At 49.4% G+C, this 20979-nt stretch overlaps 2 protein-coding genes across 19 annotated transcripts in view; one reads left to right on the top strand and one right to left on the bottom strand.

Moving 5' to 3' along the window:
• Positions 1–212: 212 nt before the first annotated feature.
• Positions 213–3462, top strand: TREH (trehalase). Its single transcript, XM_053672594.1, is given in 8 exon segments — positions 213–426; positions 1701–1810; positions 1812–1950; positions 2210–2292; positions 2294–2321; positions 2674–2794; positions 3037–3091; positions 3352–3462. Coding segments are annotated over 8 exon segments (861 nt in total).
• A 316-nt stretch (positions 3463–3778) lies between these two features.
• PHLDB1 (pleckstrin homology like domain family B member 1) overlaps positions 3779–20979 on the bottom strand; it is a 51318-nt gene continuing 34117 nt past the window's right edge. For 17 of the 18 annotated variants that reach the window (XM_053672771.1, XM_037147210.2, XM_053672802.1 and 14 more), the window contains 7 exons: positions 19572–19866; positions 19356–19446; positions 15770–15916; positions 14092–14208; positions 13697–13799; positions 6265–6350; positions 3779–5338 (listed from right to left, as the gene is read on the bottom strand). In XM_053672771.1, the coding sequence (XP_053528746.1) occupies positions 5198–5338; positions 6265–6350; positions 13697–13799; positions 14092–14208; positions 15770–15916; positions 19356–19446; positions 19572–19866 (980 nt within the window). In that variant the 3' untranslated portion in view covers positions 3779–5197. The remainder of the gene's footprint in view (positions 5339–6264; positions 6351–13696; positions 13800–14091; positions 14209–15769; positions 15917–19355; positions 19447–19571; positions 19867–20979) is intronic. The other variant, XM_053672779.1, reaches the window with a different exon arrangement.

Below are 20979 nucleotides of genomic sequence, written 5' to 3'. Positions count from 1 at the left end.
CTCTCTGTTCCCACCCTGGGAGGCCTTAGGTATGGGGAGCCTGCAGCGCAGCACGAGGAGAGGGTGCCCACCGTAGGACGGGGGTGTCATTGGTGTCAGTCACATAGCGGCCCGTCGTGAGGGTCAGGAGTGGGGGCTGGCTGCGCTGCAGGTAGTACACGTGGGCCCCATTGGGGACATGTCCATAGCTGCTGAGAATGAGACTTGCTGACATGCCCCTGCCCAACCATCATAGCCAAGGCAAACCCAGCTCCAAGCACATGGCATCTGCCTCTCCTCCACCCGGCCTGGAGGTGCCAGGTGCCCACTTACATCTGCACCAGGTCTGGGAAGTTCTGCAGCATGCCCTTCACCATCTCGGGCATCTCAGAAAGGAGCAGACCCTCCATCACCCAGTAGGAGTCCCTGGCGAAAGGGACAGCTCAGGTATCCCACAGCCAGGCACCCCACTCCCCACCCTCTGCCCTGCATACCCAGGCCCAATCAGGCGACCCCACTCACTGGTTCTGGGATCCCCACCACTCTCATCCCTGCAGCTGCTGGCTGCTCACCAATAGTACAAGTCCAGAAAGCGCCCACCAGGCACAATGAAGGGGTGCTGAGAGTAGGTCGAAGAGAACCGCTCTGGGTGGTAGTAGACCTCTGGCTTCACCTGAAGTCAGGAGACAAGGCACAGGGAGCCTAGACCCCACCTTGCTTTCCCAGAGCCTGGAGACCAGAGGAGACTGGCCCAGTGGAGGCACTGGCAGCTGTGGGCTTTGGAGCCAGGAAGCTTGGGCTTTGCTGCTGCTCAGCCCTGTGGGCTCAGTCAAGGACTGGCGCTGGGAGCCTGGACTGCTTGCCCCCACGGGCAGGCCTCTGAGTCCCTGCTGTGTTCCATGGTGTGCAGGAGCCCCTACCACTCAGCCTGGCACCAGCACATACTCACCAAGCAGTGGCCACTACTAGGACCCAGGTTGGGGACCATTTCCTCCAGCTCCCCAAGTCTCTGCTACCACCATCAAGCCAGGCCCAGAGACTTGGGACCCCCCATTCTCTGGCCCAGGTCCCTTTCCCCAGTGGGGTGGATGTGGGTGAACATGGCTGAGGGAGAGAGCAAGGTAGGACCAGAGTGGGGCTTGCTGTGTGTCTGTGTCAGGTATTTCCCTGTTCCTTCCCTACTAGTTCTGTATGAGTGAGTATGGCTTAAGCAGGAGAGAGGTTTTGAGGGGAGCAGTGGAACAAGGCTCAGGTTTCCTTGGGGGCTAGCTGAGGAAGCAGCCCACACTAGCAAAGGAGCCTGTGTCAGGGCCCTGAGGCCTGGGTGAGAGGACCAGTGCTGTGCAGCCTTGGGCAAATCACTGCTCTCTCTGAGCCTCAGATAGAGCAGAGAAAGTGCCAACAGAGGACTGTGCTGATCGCAGGGCTGAGCCACAATCCACAGTAGCAATGATCATTCCTGAGCAGAGGTGTGGCCAGAGGAGCTCAGGAAAGAGAGAGTTCAGCAGGAGAGTGAACAGTTTGTTACTGGGCAGTGAGGAGATGGCAGAGCAGGCTACGTGTGCCTAGGGAGAGGCTGGGAGGGCTTCTGGGAGGGGGTGAGGAGTTACAAGTAGATGTTCTCCTGATCCCTCTCAGAAATTGTTTATAAAATTCTCATAGCTCTAGAGTGCTTCTATAAAGGCTAACTTTAGGGACTTTCGTTACTCCATCTAAACCAGGTGCCACTGCAGGGAATGACTCTCAAGCCACGAAGTACAGAAACTTGCGGGAACAGCGCTTGGCCACCCTGAAGTCCATCCTTTGGGATGAGGAGAAAGGTGTGACCTTTCTGGTTTGACTATGACCTTGAAAACGGAAAGAAGCAAGAGTTTTACCCATCCAACCTTGCCCCTCTCTGGGCGGGCTGCTTCTCTGACCCAGGTGTCGTGGACAAGGCTCTGAAATAGCTGGAGGTGAGGGGGCAGCAGGGTACGTTGTTACACTGGGGGCAGCACCACTTGCTCTCTCCCTGACTCTGAGCAGTGTGACCTCTGGCAAGAGGCAAAGGAGGGCAAGTGGCAAGCACATCCCTCCTGTGCCTGACAGCCCCACTGTAGCCACCAGGGGGCAGGTGTGAGCCAAGAAGAGAAGGCCCAGGAAAGTGACCTCTGGTTTCAGGAAAGCCCAGCCTCCTGGCTCCCCGCCCAGCCCCCACCCACTGTCACAGTGATGTCCGGAACATTGCAAGACAGCCAGATATTGACCTATCAATACGGGATCCCAACATCTCTCCGGAAAACGGGCCAGCGGTGGGACTTCCCCAATGCCTGGCCCCCCCCTCCAGGACCTGGTCATCAGAGGTAGGAGGCAGGGATGGGGCATACCCCAGGACCTTACCGCCTGGGTGTAGAGGGTCAGCCTTCCTGGTACTGGGGAGTTGTGAGCAAAGGATGCGGGGGTCTTTCTCTGACTCCCGCGCTCTCTCAGCCTCCCAGTCAGCAAACATTTATGTCCACTTCCACCTGTCAGGGGTATCAGCCCTCCTCTCCCTCCAAATCCAGGCCCTGAATTAGAGCAGGTTTGCCTGTGGTTCCAAAAAGGACGTTGTAGGGCCTGGGCCTCTTTTCCTCCTTGAGAGAGAGACTCAGGCATCTGAGCCCCTTAGGGCAGGGACTCTGGAGATTCAGGGTCCCGCCTCGGGGCCGGGTCCAGGTCTGACCAAGTCTCCTTCACCGTGGACCCAGGAAGTAGCTTTCCAGCTGATGCAGAATTGGATCCGAACCAACTTTGATGTCTACTCCCAAAAGGCAGCCATGTACAAGAAGGTGAGCGGGTCCTGAGCCCAGTCCTAGCAGTGCTCCTGCCAGTGGTGAGGCAGGGAATTCTCAGGCTTTGCAAAGCCCAGGCCCCGGGGCAGTGGCGGCACCCAGTGGCTACTCCTGGGCACTGCAGGGGGTAAGCCCCAGACCACAGCCCCTTCTCCCAAAGGGCTCCCATTTCCCGCTCCTCCTAGAGGGCTGGATGGGGGACTAGGGATAGTGCTGACTGACCTTAGAGCTTGTCCTCTTGTCCCAGGTATGACATCAGCAATGATGGACAACCCGGTGGCGGAGGGGAGTATGAAGTTCAGGTGAGTGGGCCAACATCCTACAGGGATTTATGGGGCTCTGCTGTTCCCACAAACTGACCATGACCTTTCCCTTTAAGCCTCAGTTTCCTCCCATGTGTGTCCACAGGGAGGGGCCTGACTGGTACTCCTTGTTACCCCCTGGGACTAGCTAGGCAGGGCCAGAGCCTCTGGGTAGAGATCCCCCCCCCCACACACACACACCTAAAAGCACTTGGGGCCTTCCCCAGGTGTCTTTCCCCACTGGCCATGCCTCTCTCCAGGAGGGGTTTGACTGGACCAGTGGAGTGGTCCTGAGTTCAGGAACCCAAACAGCTTTCCTGGAGGCCCAGTGCCTCAGAGTAGCCCTTCTGCTTAGCCTGCTGCCACAGTGATGGGCTTCACTGCCCCATCTGCCTTCAGGTGCTCCCCTGGCTCCAGCTCCTGCCTCATTAAACCTATGCATGAGTCCCTACCTTCTCCTGCCTCTTCATTCTCCATCGCTGGAGACCCCATGCCCTCCTATGTGTCCTGCCCATCCTCGGTCATAGTAGATGGGGACAGAGTAGGAAACTGGAGGTTGTGGGTTAGGCCCTGGGTCCCTCCTGGAACATTTTAATAAAATGGAAGGAAATTCTACTCTGTGGGGAGGACCTAGCCCTCCTATCCCATGTACCCCAGCCCAGTGCCCCACACAACTTGGCCTTCCAGAAACATACTCCAAATGCTTTATTGTTCTGCTGGGATGTTTACAAATATTGCAAATTACCCAGCCTGGACCCAGCAACCATGGCCCAGTGCTGGAGAAGGGAGCAAGGAGTTGGGATTAGTGTTAAGGCGGGAAGGACTGAGGCCAGACTGCTGAGGCCTAGTCCTCTGCTCTCCATTTTCATCACCCTTCTGTGGCTGGAGGAGGGCAGCTGGGCTACAAGGCCTTCCTCTCTGCTGCTCCTCTCCTGCTCAGATTTTCTCATGGAGTAGCCCTCTGTCCCTGTCAGAAACTCAGCCCTTCTAGCTTTCTCAATCATCCACATTACTTCTCTGGAGCTAGGTACCCTGGCTTCATCCCTTCTGGCTCTAAGGAAGGCACAAGTGGAAGGGAGAGGGCTGGCCAGGGGGCCAGCAGGCTGTGCTTCAGGGCCTAGAGACACAGGCTGGTACAGGGAGGTTTCTGGTTCCGTCCCTCCAGCATGATATGCCCAAGGGCCTGGGCTGGAGAGATGATGGCACATATACCCTCAGATGGGCCCACAGCTTAAGCAGTGGGCTGAGCTGCTGAACCATGGAGCCAAGGTAATTAGTATGTAACCATGGCAATGAAGCAGTTACTATGGTGACCATGTCAATAGGTCTGCAAAAAGGGGATGGGGCAGGAGACCACCAAGGATAAAACTTGAGGTCTCTGGCCCTTGAGCAAGGTAATAAAAAATATGAATTCGGGCCCTGGCTGGTGCGGCTCAGTGAATTGAGTGCCAGCCTGCAAACCAAAGGGTCACCAACTTCCCAGTTGGCACATGCCTGGGTTGTGGGCCAGGTCCCCAGTGGGAGGCATGCAAGGGGCAATCGCACACTGAAGTTTCTCTCCCTCTCTTTCTCCTCTTCTTCCCCTCTCTCTGGAAATGAACAAATGAAATCTTTTTTAAAAATATGGATGTGGGAAAACAAAGGGGTAAGAGCAGGGTTTGAGAGGTACACTGCCTGAGCTGTTGCCCTACTCTGGATGTGGTCTTGCTCAGCCCCCAATGCTCCTGCAAAGGGGGCTGAGGCAAGAGGGAATCTTTGGCCAATTCCGGTACCATAACTGTCCTTTACAAAAGAGAACACAGGCCAAGGAGCGCAGGACCCTGAAGGGTTATTGCAAGTGCTGAGCTCCCAGGAGGCTACAAAGCTCCCTCCCTACCTTTGATCTCCTGACTGGTTCTTCAGGAGGCCCAAGCTCAGAAACTCCCAGAATGAGCTCCTTAGACAACATTGCAAAGTCTTCTTATACAAAAGCACCAGTTATGTTCTACTATCCCAGGGCCTCTGGAAGCGCCCAGTGAGGCCTAGGGCCAGGGTGTTTGTTACTCTGTCTCCAGGGGCAAGCAGAGCAGCAGGTGGTCAGGCATGAGTCCAGGAGGCCCACAACAGTCAGTTCATGAACTGAGTGTAGCCCTCAGCCCCGGTGACAATGACATCCATCCAGATGCGCATGGCCTCCGCAGATGGGGCTACCATGTAGTACAGCCGGTCATGGGTCTTCACACAGAAGGTCAGGGCTGGGTTTGGGCTCTGCAGAGGGAAAGAGAAGAGTCTAAACAGGGCTTACCCCTGACATCCACAAGCATTCTCCTGCCCAGCCTCCTGGTCGGTACTGTCTCCTCTTTGTCCAAGATAACCTGAAGCTAAGGGCTGAGTCTACATAGGCCTGAAACCTAGTCACAACCAGTCAAGTGGGCCTCAGGCACAGATGTTCCCCTCCTTACACCTGGCAATCCTCAGACCCTGGCAAGGTCATATTATGCCAGGTAGGGGCACTGTTCCTTTATACCCCCAGACAGAAAAGAATGTCAAAAGAAATCAGACACAAATGGCTGTTCCAGTGAGGATCAGAGTTCTCCTCTCTGCAAAAGAGAGACAGATGGAAAAAGCTACAAGTGGGATGCTGAGCTCTAGGACCCCAGAGATCACAGAGAGTGGGCATCTGAGGCTTGGTGAAAGGGAGGCTGACTTATACTGCAGTGAGGCATATGACCACCCTCAAATATCTTCTATTTACCAAGCCTCTCTACCAAATCTAGTCTTCAAGGGCCCCCTTTTAGTCATCCTTTCCACACTGCCCACCCTTATTTGGGAAACATGCTGTCATCTTAGGAGAGGGAGGCAAGCCAGCCAAATTCAAGCCCATGGGGGCATCCTGTTTTCTGCAACCCACCTTCACTCCTCCCTCAGGCCTGAGGAAACAAGGGAAAGGAAAGGGTCAGAGGCAACTAGGGTATGAAGGTGTTAATATGCAGTAGTTCTGGTTACTATACATAGGGAGGGATACCTCTGTCCATAGTGAAGCTGAAAAACCTGTTCTAGGAAGGGGAGAAGAGAGGAAGGAAAAGTTTACAAAGAGAGGAAGGGATGGGTCTGAGATGCTGAAGAGAGCAGGCTGGAGGCCTTTGCCATAGAGCCCACCCATTCCCCATGACTGGTCCCTTCTGCCCCTTCACCTTGGCTGCACTGCGTAGGTGATCGTAGTATACCTCTTCAATGGCCTGGAAATAGATGACCCCCTTCAATTTTGTCTCATGCTTGTCTGCAAAGGAAATAAGGACCAGGTTGAGGAGGCCTGTCACACTTCAGGACGGGCTTCACTGCCATGGAGTTTTTCCACCTGGGGAATGGGATGACACCCAGGGCTCCCAAAGAGAACACACATCAGTGCTCCGGCTCACACAGAATTACAGAGAACACAAATTAGAACTCCACTGAGATACTGCTTCTCACCTATCAGAATGTCAAAAACATACAAAAGATATATAGCACACTTTTGTCAAGTGTGAGGAGAAAAGGCTGTCTAATAAATGGCAGGTGGGAGTATATAAACTGGCAAACTGTATAGATGATGTGGCCATACCTACCAAAATTGCTGTTTGTCCCAATCACTAAGCCAGTGATTACACTTAGGAAAATTTACCTTACACATGTGCAAAATAACAAATTTAAACATCATTTCTAAAAAAGAAAAAAAAGAACATTTCTGGCAGCAACATTTGTAGTCACAAAAGATCAGAAACAACCCAAGTATCCACCAGATGGAGACTGGTTGACAAATTATAGTGTACCACATGATGGGATACTAGATAGCTATTATATGGAATAATGTACAAATATCTGATATATAAATTCAGAAACAAATCTATAAAATATATCCAGATATAAATATCTAGACATAGATATATTTTATGTAGAAAATTAGCAGGAAAACAAGGGATGTATTACAGGCTACTTTTTGTGTAAGAAAAGGAGTAAGAATACAAGTTTGCATTTGTTTATATGCCCCTAAAGAAGCACTAGAAAGATACACAAAAGAGCAATAAAAGTGATTATCTATAGGGCCCTGGCTGGTGTAGCTCAGTGGATTGAGCATGGGCCTGCAAACCAAAAGATCGTGGTTTGATTCCGTCAGGGCACATGCCTGGGTTGCAGGCCAGTTCCCAGCAGGGGCCAGTTCCCAGCAGGGGATGCACCAGAAGCAACCATACATTGGTATTTCTCTTCTTCCCTTTCCTTCTAAAGATAAATAAAGAAAATTAAAAAAAATAAATTAAAATTTAAAAAGTGGTTATCTACAGTGAGTGGGAGCATAATTCTCAATTTAAACCTTTCTATGTATTTTGACTTTCAAGTATATGAATGCATTCATGTATTGAAGTCTAATATTTTTAAAAAAGAAGTATTTAGCATGTGAAGGCAGGGGTGGCAGGAAGAAGGTGCGTAAACTACCAGCAGGATGACTTCTGGTTGGGAGGGACAGGGCACTGTCAAAGGCAAACTGCCCAGGCACTACAACTGGCATCCTGGACTCAAGCCTGAGGCATGAAGGACAAATATACAATCACTAAGCTCAGATGGTTGGTGGCTGGCAGTATGCACCTTCTCCCATCCCATGTGTCATTTCAAGCCCTAGTCATCAATGCTGGGCCATTGCCGCAGCCTCCTGACATGCCCCTGGACCACCCTAATGCCGAGGGGGTCAGCTTCCTAAAGCAAATCTAATCCTGCTGCCTCAGCTCACAAGCTTCACTGCTGGTTCCTTCACTGGAAACCTGCTGCCTCCTTGGTTTGGCCAAGGCTATTTACAGGCTGGTGCTAACATGTTCCTCTGGCCTTGTCTCACCCCCTGCCCCCCACAAACCCCAGGTTCTGTCTGGCCATGTTGAGCTTCTCACATTCCCTGAACAGTGTGCTCTGCATATACTGAAATGGTCTCCAGCGCACTCCCTTGGCAAACTGCTAAGTAATGTTTAAGACCCATTGCAAATGTCACCACTCTAGTATACGGCTGTGTTCACTGTGTTCCAACAGCAGCCACACTCCTCTACAGAACTCAGGCTGAGTCTGAACCCTCCTTGCAATTCATAGATCTACCTCCTCCAACATCAACAACTATGTGCCTAGCACACAGTAGGTGCTCAATGAGTTGAATGAATGAGACCCAGGCACTGGGATCCAGGGAAAAGTCAGAGACCCTTCTCTTAGGCACTTACAATTTAGTGGGAAAGAATGCATTTACTACTAACTGCGTGACTTGGGTGTCCAAGAGAGCAGCTATGTGTTACAGGTGGTTGTGAGTATTGAATGAATACATTCAAAGTGTGCGGCAGTGTCTGCCACATACCATGCAGCATCTGTCATTACATCAATATGCCCCTTGGCTGATGTCACATGGCAGACAGACCCTGTATAACACGGGAGTTACACATTGAAGGAAGGAACCAGTCTCAGTAAGATGGGGCCAGGAAAGGCTTCATGAAGGTAATATCTGATCTGGACTCTACAGAATGGAAGGGGGAATTCCATCAAGTAGGTGCAAGGAAAGTCCAGGCAAAGGCAGGGAGAATGGCAAGTTCAAGGTAGGAGCAGGCAAGGAACACTAATCCAGGGCCCTGATCCTATTACAGGCCCAATCTCCATCCAACACTTCTTCTTCAAGATAAGGACCCAGCCCCACCCTGCCCCCTGCCATTCTCTCCATTCCCTTGCTTCATTGTAAATAACAACTCAATCCTTCCTGTGCTTCCTAACCACCTACCTCTCCACAATCTTATGCAATTTGGCTCCCACCCTTGTATACAGCAGAAGCCTTTCTCTTGTCAGGCTCCGATGCCTGAATTGAATGGCCTTTAGTTCCAAATTATTCTTGGCCTTCCTACAGCACCCATCACCACTAGAGACACGCCTGCTTACAAATGTCTACCCCTTTGGCTGGCTTCCTTCCATGGCCACCCCTGTCTAAACTTGGTCTTTTTGTTTCATAAAAGGAAGGTCACATATGCCAAGCACCAACTCAGCACCTGGCATGTAGATTCCTGCCTCCTGCCCCTTCTACCTTTGCTGGTCCCTCTTCTTCCTCCTTCCTCACAATAGTGCAGCCCTCTCTCTCTGCCTTTTCTTTTCTAATTGCCCAGGTCAATCTTAGCTCTGCCTTTTAGCAGCTGTGAGACCATGAACAATTTACTTAACTTCTCTGAGCCTATTAATGATATTTTATTGATTATGCTACTACAGTTATCCTGATTATTCCCTTTGCCCCCATCCCGACCCAGCACCCCATATTCCCTCAGGCAATTGTTCAAATCCACAGGTCATGCATGTAAGTTCTTTGGCTACACCATTTCCTACACTGTATTTTACATCCTCATGGCTACTCTATAACTACCTATTTGTATTTCTTTTTTTTTTTATGAACTTTCATATCTTTATTGGCCATCTGGAGATCCCGTTTTTGAAGGTTTTTTAAAAAATATTTTTTTTAATTTTATTTATTTATCTTTAGAAGGGAAGGGAAGGGAAGGGAAGGAGAGGAGAGAAATATCAATGTATGATCGCTTCTGGTGCATCCCCTGCTGGGAACTGGCCTGCAACCTAAGTATGTGCCCTGACGGGGAATCGAACCGTGATCTTTTGGTTCACAGGCCCGTGCTCAATCCACTCAGCTACACCAGCCAGGGCCCATTTGTATTTCTTAATCCCCTCACCTCTTCACCCATTCCCCCACACTCCTCTCCCATCTAGCAGTTATCAAAAACGCTGTCTGTATCCATGATTCTGTTTTTCTTCTTTGCTTAGTTTTTTTAATTGTTAATAGATATGTATTTATTGCCACTTTAGTATTCATAGTTTTGATCTTTTTCTTAAATAAGTCCCTTTAACATCTCATGTAATAATGGTTTAGTGGTGATAATAAACTCCTTTGGTTTTTTTCTGTCTGAGAAGCTCTTTATCTGCCCTTTGATTCTAAATAATAAATTTGCTGGATAGAGCAATCTTGTCTGTAGATCCCTGCTTTTTATTTCTTTGAATACTTCCTGCCAATCCCTTCCAGTCTACAGTGTCTTTTGAGAAACCAGCTGAAAGTCTTAGAGGAGCTCCCCTGTAGATAAGTAACTGCTTTTCTTTTGCTGCTTTTAAGATTCTCTTTAACTTTTGACATTTTAATTATGATGTGTCTTGGGCTGGGCCTCTTTGTATCCATCTTGTTTGGGACTCTCTGTGCTTCCTGGACTTGCAAGTCTATTTCCTTCACCGAATTAGGCAAGTTTTCTTTCAATATTTTTACAAATAGATTTCTGATATCTTGCTCTTTCTCTTCTCCTTCTGTTACTCCTATTATGTGAATGTTGGAATGCTTGAAGTTGTCCCAGAGGCTGCTTACACTATCCTTCTTTTTTTGGATTCTTTTTTTTTTTTTTTAGATTTTATTTATTTTTCTTTAGAGGGAAAGGGAAGGAGAAGAGGGAAAGAAATATCAATGTACGGTTGTCCCTTGTGCGTCCCCTGCTTGGAAATGGCCTGCAACCCAGGCATGTGCCCTGACTGGGATCGAACCATGGTTGTTTGGTTCCAAGGCCCGCATGCTCAATCCACTGAGCTACACCAGCCAGGTGGATTCTTTTTTCTTCTCGATTGTTTTTTGTTTCCTTATGTTCCAAGTCATTGTTTTGATTCTCAGCTTAATCCACTCTACTGTTGTTTCCCTATAACTTATTTCAATTAGTGTATCCTCCATTTCTGACTGGACCTCTTTTATGCTGTTGAAGTCCTCACTAAGTTTCTTGAGCATCCTTACAACCAGTGTTTGGAACTCTACAGCTGACAGATTGCTTATCTCCATTTTGTTTAGCTATTTTTTTGGAGTTTTCTTCTTTTTTTTTTTCATTTGGGCCCTGTTTCTCTGTCTCCTCATTTTGGCAGCTTCCCCATGTTTGTTTCTGTGTATTAGGTAGAGCTGCGACTCCCTGTCTTGGTAATGTGGCCTAATGTAATAGGTGCCCTGTAGGGTCCAGTGGCACTGCCTCCCCTATCACCCAAGCTGGGTACTCAAGGTGTGCCCTTTGTGTGAGCTGAATACAACTCCCTCTTGTAGTTGAGCCTTGATTACTGTTGGCAGATCAGTAGGAAGAATTTACCCAGACCAGTCAGCTGCAAGTACCAGTAGGGACCACTGACACCAACCTCCACCCTCCGTGGAGGATCAGCTGTGCAGGGGCAGGGTGGTGGTGCTCTGCTGTGATCTGAAGTTGTCCACTGGAAACATAGGCTCTGGGGTTTCCTGGGTGGTGCAGGCCAATGTCAGCCTACTTGTGTTCTGCCCAGAGCCACCCTGCCTGAGCTATAATGCAATCTGAGATGGCTGCTACTTGTGCTGGGCTTAGAGATTCCCAGGCAAAGCCTAGCTGGGAATCTAGGCTGGCTGCGGCTAGTGCCAGACCTGGGACCACTCATCAAGAGGTATAGGGGCTGGGGGCTGAAGCCAGTTGTTGCTTGTTGACAGGATTTAGGATGCTGTGAAGCATAAGCCAAGACCAGCCATTCATATAGAAAAGTAGCTTGGGTGGGTCCATAAATTGGGTGGCACAGTCTCAGGGGATCTCCAGGGTGGGGTAAACAGTGTTAGCCAGGTTCATGGAGTCTTCAGAATAGCATCTGCCTGCTATATTGTTGGAGGAGGGTTCACAAAAGGGACAATGGCCCCTGCCCCTGTTCCGGTCTGGCAAAAAGCTGTACCCCAGCTCTTGCCTTGATGTCGACACTTCAGTTCCTCCCTATAGGTCACTCATGCCTTGCAAGCTGCTACCCTGGTGCTGGAGCTCAGAGGGAATGAATCTAAATCTGCATGTGGGTTCTCTAAGGGGAACTGCATGGGACTCCAGAAGTTTCTTCCATCAACTCAATCCCCACTGGTGGTTGCAGCCAGAAGTTATGGGGACTTATCTTCCTGGCACTGGAACCCTGGGCTGGGGGGCCTGGTATGGGGCTGGGACTCCTCACTTCTGAGATAACCCTCCCAAATTTTTATCCATCACACGTGGGTGAGGGACCAGATCATTCTGTGTTTCTGTCCTTCCTACCAGACTGGATGGATGTGGTTTCTTTAATTCTGCAGTTCTCAGATTCACACTTCCATTCAACTTCATTTTTGATGTCTCTGAGTGACAACTGCTCTATATTTTAGTTGTAATTTTGTTGTGGTTGTGTGAGAAGATGAGCTGTTTACCTATGGCATCTTATCTGGAAGTCTCTAAGCTTTATTTTCTTTATCTGTGAAGTAGGTATGGAAAGAGTGCTTCTCCCAAAGATTATTATGAAGAGTGAATGAAATGATTCATGTAGAGTGCTCAGCATAGCATGATTCATATAAGTGGTCAATAAGGATGATCTGCTATTTTATTATTATTACTATTATTATTCCAACAGGTTCAACTTTCACTCTGCCTCTAATCCTGACCTTTATCTTAAGCCTAGATGTCCTTGGGGTGCTTCAACCTCAACATGCCTAAAATGAAGCTCTTTTCCCTAGTCCTGTTCCTCTCAATCCCAACAAAGTCTGTTCCCAGCCCAGGTGTAAACATGGGGACACTTGTACCTCTACCTCTCCTGCCTCCCCACACAGAGGGCCCATGTGTTCATGGAAGACTTCTTGGAGGGAGTGGCACCTGGTTTGAGGACCAGGGAGAGAAAGCAGGGCTCTCCAGGCCTGGGCCTCCCCAGCACCAAACACTCCAGCCCTTTCCTTTCAGGCTCCCAGCCAGACTGTTCTTCCTGGCTTTGTGGTTGTGTGGGTCTGGGTGACTGGCTGGACAAACCCAGCTGAGGCATCTGATAACAATGTAAGGCCCAATTAGGCTTCTCTTTATTCTCTGCCATGGTGGCCAGGAATGTTCCAGAAAGGCATGTGCTAAAGCAAAGAGAACACTGCTGCAGAGCAGATCCCCCACCACCTACAAAACACACAACATACATCAGGAGGAAAAAGGGAAACTCTGTGGTTTTGAGCCACAGGGATCTTAGGACTGGCTGTTTCCACAGCACACCCCAACCTCTCCTGACTAGGGGGTGATAGAGTACTCCACATTCTAAGTCCAGAGAGAATTCCAGGCATGGGAAACTAAGCTGGAAGAGTGAAGGGAGAAATATGGGCCAGTGGGCCTGAACCCAAGGTTGTCCTGAGCACACCTTGGCACTGCTCAACTGCCTGTCTTGGAGTCTTTGAGGGAATTTGCTGAATGGGGAATTCACAGGATTCTGTGCAGTCACAGTGTCTGGGCATCCCTACAGCTTATCCACTCAGTTCATGTTCATCAGCTGCCTCCCTGACAGTAAGTTCCAAGGGAGAATGCTGCAGCCATCTTGCTTATCACTAGAACCTAGAACCATGCCCAGACCTTATTAGATACTTAGTAATTGCCAAGTTAATCAATGGATAAACAAATAAATGGAGGTAAACCAGGTATACTCTGTACATTTTCTGGAGGATGGGAGGAAGAATAAGCCAAGCCTTCGGTCCCCCAACTTGCAAGCCTGGTGTCCTTCCAGACCAGCTGTCCTTGGTGACAGAGCCCAGGGGTCTGGATTTAGGGAAGCTAGGTGGGAACTCACCCACATAATAGGAAAGGGTACGCTTGAGCCGGTCGAAGACAAACCAGCGCTTCTTCCATGATTTAATTTTGCCGCCCATCTTGACCAAGTAGCCTCGGCAGACCTGGTGGGAAGCAGAAGTAAGGAAGGACCCAAAAGCACAGCCCCTAAACCTTTCTTCCCTGAGCAGCAACATAAGTCCCATCACTTGTGCCTATATTCATTGGGGGTGGGGGGGTACGGGGGTGGCAGGGCGCTATCCTCAACATTTCTTCAAGCCAGAATACCATACCAGCTCCTGGGACAGAGACCTCTGGTGTTAGGTCAGGAACTGAGGCCACTATTCTGAGGACTGAGGAGGGGTCTCTAACCACAGGAGCCTCTCCCCAGCACCCCAGGGCCATGCACACCAGTACCTTGCTGCTGAGTACCACGTGCAGGCAGGTATCAACACCATGGCCTGAGGACTCGATGTGGGTCTTCAGATCAAAGTCCTCTTTCCGGACTGGCAGATAGCGGGTCAAGGGTCGTGCCTGGGAGTAGAGGGAAGGGTCAGCAGAATCTCCTCTCTTCCCCATCATTTCCTTGTCTAGGCCCCTAGGCTTCAGTCCTCACTCCTGCCATTATTCCCTCCCCACCCCCATGCTGCCATTCTGGTTTCACAGGGCCTGTGGCAAAAGCAGAGACCTAGCATGTCTGTGTTGGGCAGACTAGGCTTGGGCAAACTGCTGAGTGACTCTATGCCCACGTTTCCCCACCTATGACCAAGATACAGCCATACTTGTCTTGTCCCTGCCTCTCTCCTCCCTCCTGGTCTGAAAGGAATAAAGCCAGAGGCCACACATGAACAGGCTCTGGGAAGAAAAACCTAATAGGAAATCTGGTCTCTGACTTCCTGAGGACTTTGTCTGGGTCATATCCCTTCTCTGGACCTCAGTTTCCTTATATGTAAAACAAGGGCTTTGAACTATAAAATCACTAAGGTTTGTTCCACCTCAAAAATTCTTATACTACAAAATGAACAACTTTCAGGGGGTACCCCCAAAATGGGCTGACTCTACCCACTTCCCATAGCACACTGTTGGTCCCTGCAGCAATGCCTCAGTTCCATGAGATGGGGCTAGAGAGTTCCAAAGTGGCCACAGACAGAGAAGGGAATTAGGCATTTGACAAAGATTCTAAGCACAGAGGTAAAACTCACAGTATCTGATTAATTTTTTTAATTCTCAAACCTAATCAAGGCAGCCTATTCCTAGGAATTTATGTTGTTGCATCACAGGAAGTCAGGGACCTGTGATAGCTGGTGACTACCGGGAGTAGATCCCAAGGGACCCCTACCCTGGGGAGGTCAATGGAAACTGAATACAAGGAACAGCCTGTCTGAGTCCCTCAGGCTCTCACAAGGGCTAGGATCTGAGACAAGAGACATGGGTACATTTCCCTACCCAACCTATGTTCTCTTCCTACCTTTAAATGTTCTGCTCAAGTGTCCTATGTAAGGAAAGAGTCCAGAGTTGTCTTTTGTACAGGGAAGGATTCCTGTCCCAAGGAGAAACTAGTATAATTTTCTCTTGAAGATATAACCAACAGTCATAGCCAGGTCATCTGCTGGCGGTAGGGCCTAGAGCCAAAAGGTGTGGTGGAGTGAGGGTCAGGACTTCCATGAAGCACCAAGTACAGGAGGCCATCAGAGAAGTGAGGGGAGGCACAGCAGAGACTCATGAAGCAGAGATGAGGCCCTTGAAAGAGGCCAAGGGGAGCCACCCTGATACTTGACCTTGGCTCCCATCTCTGAGAGGCCCATCCAGACCATCTTCTCTGACCCCAGATGTCAGCAAGGTGGTCTGTCATATCCCCACAACCCACCCACTCACAACATACACATACACACATATAGAAACACACTAGCTTAACAAGCCCCTATTCCTTGGGACTGAATGAGTCTCTGGTAGAATTTTGCTTGTGCTGAGCCAACAGTAATCTTTTTTTGAGTAGAGCAGCTTTTACAACCTAGAAGAGTTGCCCTAGAATGTCTCTACCCCTCCACAGCCTCACCCTCAAGCCAGCACCCACCATACCCCACTGCCCACTCACCTGAGAAAACTGTTTCTCCCGCATCTTGACCTCCTTCTCCACCAGCTGCTGCCTCCTGGTGCTCTCACTCTGAAGCCTCCGTTCCACCTGCTCCCGCTGCCTCCGCTCCTCCTCCAGGGCTTGACGCCGTAGCTCCATCTCCTGCTCCTTCCACCAAAGCCAGGGATCAGTGCCCACAGCTGCCCTCTTCCTCCATCCCCAGTTTTCCCTTCTCAGAAGAGGGCAGAGCCACAGAAGATGCCCCTCTCAGTGGGCAGCCTGGCATTCAGAGGCATCATCCTCAAAACGCACCCTCTCGCCCTGGCTGGTGTGACTCAGTTGGTTGGAACATCATCCAGTAAACTGAGAGGTTGTGGGTCCAATTCCTGGTCAGGGCACATGCTTGAGTTGCAGGTTCAGTCATGGGAGAGGGAACCAATTGATGTTTCTCCCCCTACCCCCTCTCTACCTCCCCCTCTAAGCATGTCCTCAGTTGAGCATTAAAAAAAAAAAACTCTCGAGGACTTCCGCCAAGATGGAGGCGTAGGTGGAAACACTGTGCCTTCTTACACAACCAAGTTTAAAAACAACAAAGTTTTAGCAACAAAACACAGCCAAACTACAAAAAAATTGAACTATACAGAAGTCTGACAACAACAAACCCTTCAGCCAAACCGGTAAGAGGGGCAGAGCCAGCAGCAGAGCAGGGTCGGGCAGGAAAGATCCACCAGACAGACCCGGGCTCACGACCCAGGCGCACTGGCAGCCGTGAGGGGATCCCAGGTGTGGAGTAGCAGGTGGACCCATTGAGGGCTGACCGTGGTCACACATTTGTGGCGCAGATAAACCGGTGAAGGAGTGAGCAGTGAGACCGACCTCGCAGGCCGCAGCGGCGGAAAGCAGCAGAGGGGACCTCCATTGTCCCTCTCTAACCCCCCCCAACATAGAGCGTCATAAACCAGCAACCTGGGTGGCCCCGCCCTGGTGAACACTTAAGGCTCCACTCCTCATATGTAACAGGCACGAACAGATCAAAACATGGCTCAAGAACAACTCAGAGCCCCAGAGCCCATAAATCTAAGCGATGAAGAAATAGCCAAACTTTCAGATGCACAGTTCAAAAACACTGGTGATCAGGATGCTCACAGAACTGGTTGATTTTAGTCACAAATTAGAGGAACATATGAAGGCGAAACTAATTGAAATGAAGGGAAAAGCACAGGAAACCAATAGTGATGGAAAGGAAACTGGGACTCAAATCAAAGGAGTGGACTAGAAGGAGGAAAAAAATGACCAAACAGAAAAGGATGAAGAAACAAGAATTCAAAAAAATGAGGAGAAGCTTACAAACCTCCAGGACATCTTTAAATGTTCCAACATCCAAATTAGAGGGGTACCAGAAGGGGAAGGGGAAGAGCAACAAGTGGAAAACTTATCTGAACAAGTAATAAAGGAGAACTTACCCAATCTGGTAAAGGAAATAGACTTCCAGGAAGTCCAGGAGGTTCAGAGAGTCCCAAAGAAGTTGGACCCAAGAAGGAACACACCAAGGCACATCATAATTACATTAGCCAAGATTAAAATTAAGGAGAGAATTCTGGAAACAGCAAGAGATAAGGAGACAGTAACCTACAAAGGAGCTCCCATCAGACTTTCAGCTGATTTCTCAAAAGAGACCTTACAGGCAAGAAGGGGCTGGAAAGAAGTATTCCAAGTCATGAAATCCAAAGACCTACATGCAAGATTGATCTATCCGGCAAAGCTTTCCTTTAGAATGGAAGGGCAGATAAAGCGTTTCTCAGATAAGATCACATTCAAGGAGTTCATCATCACCAAGCCCTTATTATATGAAATGTTAAAGGGACTTACCTAAGAAAAAGAAGATAAAAAAGATGAACAGTGAAAGGACAGCAAACTCACAGTTATTAAGAACCACACCTAAAACAAAAGCAAACTAAGAGGACAGCTAGATCAGGAGCAGAACCATAGAAATGAAGATCACATGGAGGATTAGCAACAGAGGAGTGGGAGAAGGAGAAGGAGGGAGAAGGTACAGAAAATAAGTAGCACAGACGGTAGGTAGAAAATAGATAGGGGGAGGGCAAGAATAGTAGGGGAAATATAGAATCTGAAGAACTTGAGACACGTGGTCATAAACTTAAAGGGGGGAATGGTGAGGGAGGGGTGTGCTGGGTGGAGGGGAATGAAGGGGGGAAATAGAATAACTGTAATGACATAATCAATAAAATATATTTATAAATAAATAAATAAATAAAAATTAAAAAAAAATTCTATCTCCAAGGACCTTGCTGGGTCAATGTTTTAAAGTCAGATGGCCCTGCCTTCAAATTCTGGCTCAGCCACCAATGTGAACTGTGGAACCCTGACAAAATCATTTAAATTCCACAAGCCTCAGCTGCCTCACCTGTAAAATGGGGCCAAGAATGCATATTCCTATTATCATAATAAAAATTAAATAAGATCTCTGTGCCCATCACTGACTCCAGCAGGGAGAAACACTCAATAAATAAATGGGTCTCTTGTAATTGTTATCTGAATTCCTAAAACATTGATTATCTAAGAAACTTTTTTTGACAGTGAATATATTCAGTGGTCCTTCCCTAATCACTAAGGCCCTTTGAAAGTCCAAACTAGAAACACTGGTACTTAAACTACAAATTTTATGGGGAAAAAATGAACTTATGAAAGCCATTATTAAAACATCTTAAAAGTTGTTAAAACAAATCATTAAATACAGAGCACTTCAGTGATGTTTTGTGTCTTAATCAATGATAATGACCTTTATACCATTAACTTCCATTTGGCATGTCTTCCCAGCTTAAAACTTAGCAAAATCTCCTTTCTCCCCATTTGCCAATAGATGCTTATACATTTGTATTTCTCTAATACGACTACAACTAAAAGCCTTTTTTTCCTGGTGTTTGGAGCTGCTGACTCCTGCTCTCCAGGTTCTACTCTCTCATCTCAAAAGATGCAGAATAACCAGATGGTGGAGAAAGAACAGCTTCCACAGATCCCTTATCTAACTTCCTCCCAAGGCCTGGGTTTCCTCAGACTGGCTGTGTCCAGGATAAACTACTGGTTTCATTGGTGTGTCCCAGCTCCAGGTCATTGAAAGAGACATGACTTCCCTCAGCCCCCACTTGCTCCCTGAGGTCCCCCAAGCTAGCACTTCTGCTCTGGCTTGGACATCTGGCAGATGCCTTCTCTCTTCTGTCCCTATTACTGAACCCTCAGTTGCTGCTTTTTCTAACCATCCCCAAGAGGAATGACCAGCCAGTCAGGTAGACAGGAATCAAAATTCCCATGGTGACGAAAACATCCACAGAAATAAACACACAAAGACTAGATGTTCCCATTCAGGAACTTCATGGTTGGACAACGGTTACTGCGCTGCCTCCTCTTTTCCTACAAGGTATGAAAAATGAATTTCACCTAGCCTCCACATCCCCACCTTTTTTCCTCAAGGGAATATTGCAATGATAATGTGGGTAAAATGGCTTGGGATAAAATGCAGGCCCTTGGCAAGTAGAAAGCAGCACTGGGGCCTCACCGCCTTTGCCTCTGAAGCCCAGATCTGCCTTACCTTCGACTCCATGAGCCGACTCTTCTTCAAGTGAGCTTCCTTCAGCATCTTCTCCATCTCCTCAATCTTGCCGACATCCAGGCCACTTGTACTAGAGGAGGAAGAAAAAGAGTGGGTGCATCAAGGAGCTGAGAAGGCATCTGGCAGAGGCAGTAGGTCCATTGTGGGGGAGTGCAGAGTTGACACTTCAGGCAGGATGGGGTGGAGGTTAGGTACCTGGACACATTGTCAGGGGAGCAGGCTGAGTTTCCTCCTGTGGAGATGCTGGTCTCCATGCTGTCAGAGCTCTCCAGGCTCAGTGTGTCGTAGGCGTGTTCACCCTCCTCCCCACGCTCCCGCCCAGCTGGCAGGTGGTGCAGGATGGAGTGGTGCATGAGTGGGGGGATGCCCGAGGGGCCTGCCAAGAAGGGGGATGTCCCGTGCAGGGCATCCCACTGGCACTGAGCCTCGGCTGCTGCTTTCTGCTTCAGCTCAGCCAATCTCCGCCGCTGCTCTTCAATTACCTGCTGCCCTAAAAGAAGAACAGGTGGGAGTCACAGGAGACAACCCAGCTGTGTGGGGAGGACACTGGCAGCATCACAGACAGAGACAAGAAGTGAACAGGAGCCCTGGCTGGTGTAGCTCAGTGGATTAAGCACAGGCCCGCAGACCAGAGGATCACAGTTCAATTCCCAGTCAGGGCCCATGCCTGGGTTGCAGGCCAGGTCCCCAGTGGGGACCATGTGAGAGGCAACCACACATTGATGTTTCTCTCCCTCTCTTTCTCCTTTCCTTCCCCTCTCTCTATAAAATTTTTTTAAAAAAAGAAATAAAATATTTTTTAAAAAGTGAACAGGAAGAGGCTAACACAGGGCACCCACATCAGCCCCACTAGCTTCCCTGAACCCCCCCCCCCCAGTTCCAGGGTCAGCTGCCCTGCCATTCGGCCACAGTGGCACAGTCTGGCTTTAGCACACCCCTTCTACATCCTGAGTCCACACAGGCACTGATCCTGGCTACGTGGTGTCTAGGCAGCATGATGGCCAGCGGCCTCCAGCTCACAACAAAGTCATGAATAAGTGGGGACACATAAACCCACCCTGCCCCCTGGGAAGGGAAAAGGAAGAAATGGTGGGAGCCCCATGAACACCCAGGATGTCAATGCAGAATCAGCAGCAATGCAGAAGCAAGAGCAACAGCAGCAGGAAAGAAGGAAGGGGAAACAGGTGGAGCACAGCTGAGGCAGCAGAGCGCTCACTTCGGGGAGTGAGGTAGCCAGACACCCTACCCCAGCTCAGCCTGGGAGCCTGCCTATGGGCAGTGGGAGCCTGGACAGAATACATCATGCAGATGCCTGGGCAAAGGCTGCCTGGCCAAAGCAATGTCCTCAATGACCAACAGTCTACCTGCTGGGTCATCAGTTAAGAGGGGTTTGGCAGGAAACAACTCGACTGGTAGAGGGGACCCCAGCAGAGGGCGGAGTAGAGAGGCACAGAGGGGATGACAGGAAAGAGAGGCACAGACATGGGCTTTCAAAACAACCAAAATACACTCCAGCAACAAGGTCTCCTGGGTCTCCAGAGCCAATGTCTTAGGGAACCATTTCTGGAGGTCAAGTCCATTCCCCTGCCTCCAGACAGGGCAA

This window comes from Artibeus jamaicensis, unplaced genomic scaffold (genome assembly GCF_021234435.1).
Source record: "Artibeus jamaicensis isolate MK-2021 breed Jamaican fruit bat unplaced genomic scaffold, CSHL_Jam_final contig_196, whole genome shotgun sequence".
Classification (NCBI taxonomy): domain Eukaryota; kingdom Metazoa; phylum Chordata; class Mammalia; order Chiroptera; family Phyllostomidae; genus Artibeus; species Artibeus jamaicensis.
This window is presented reverse-complemented; position numbering and strand designations above follow the sequence as displayed.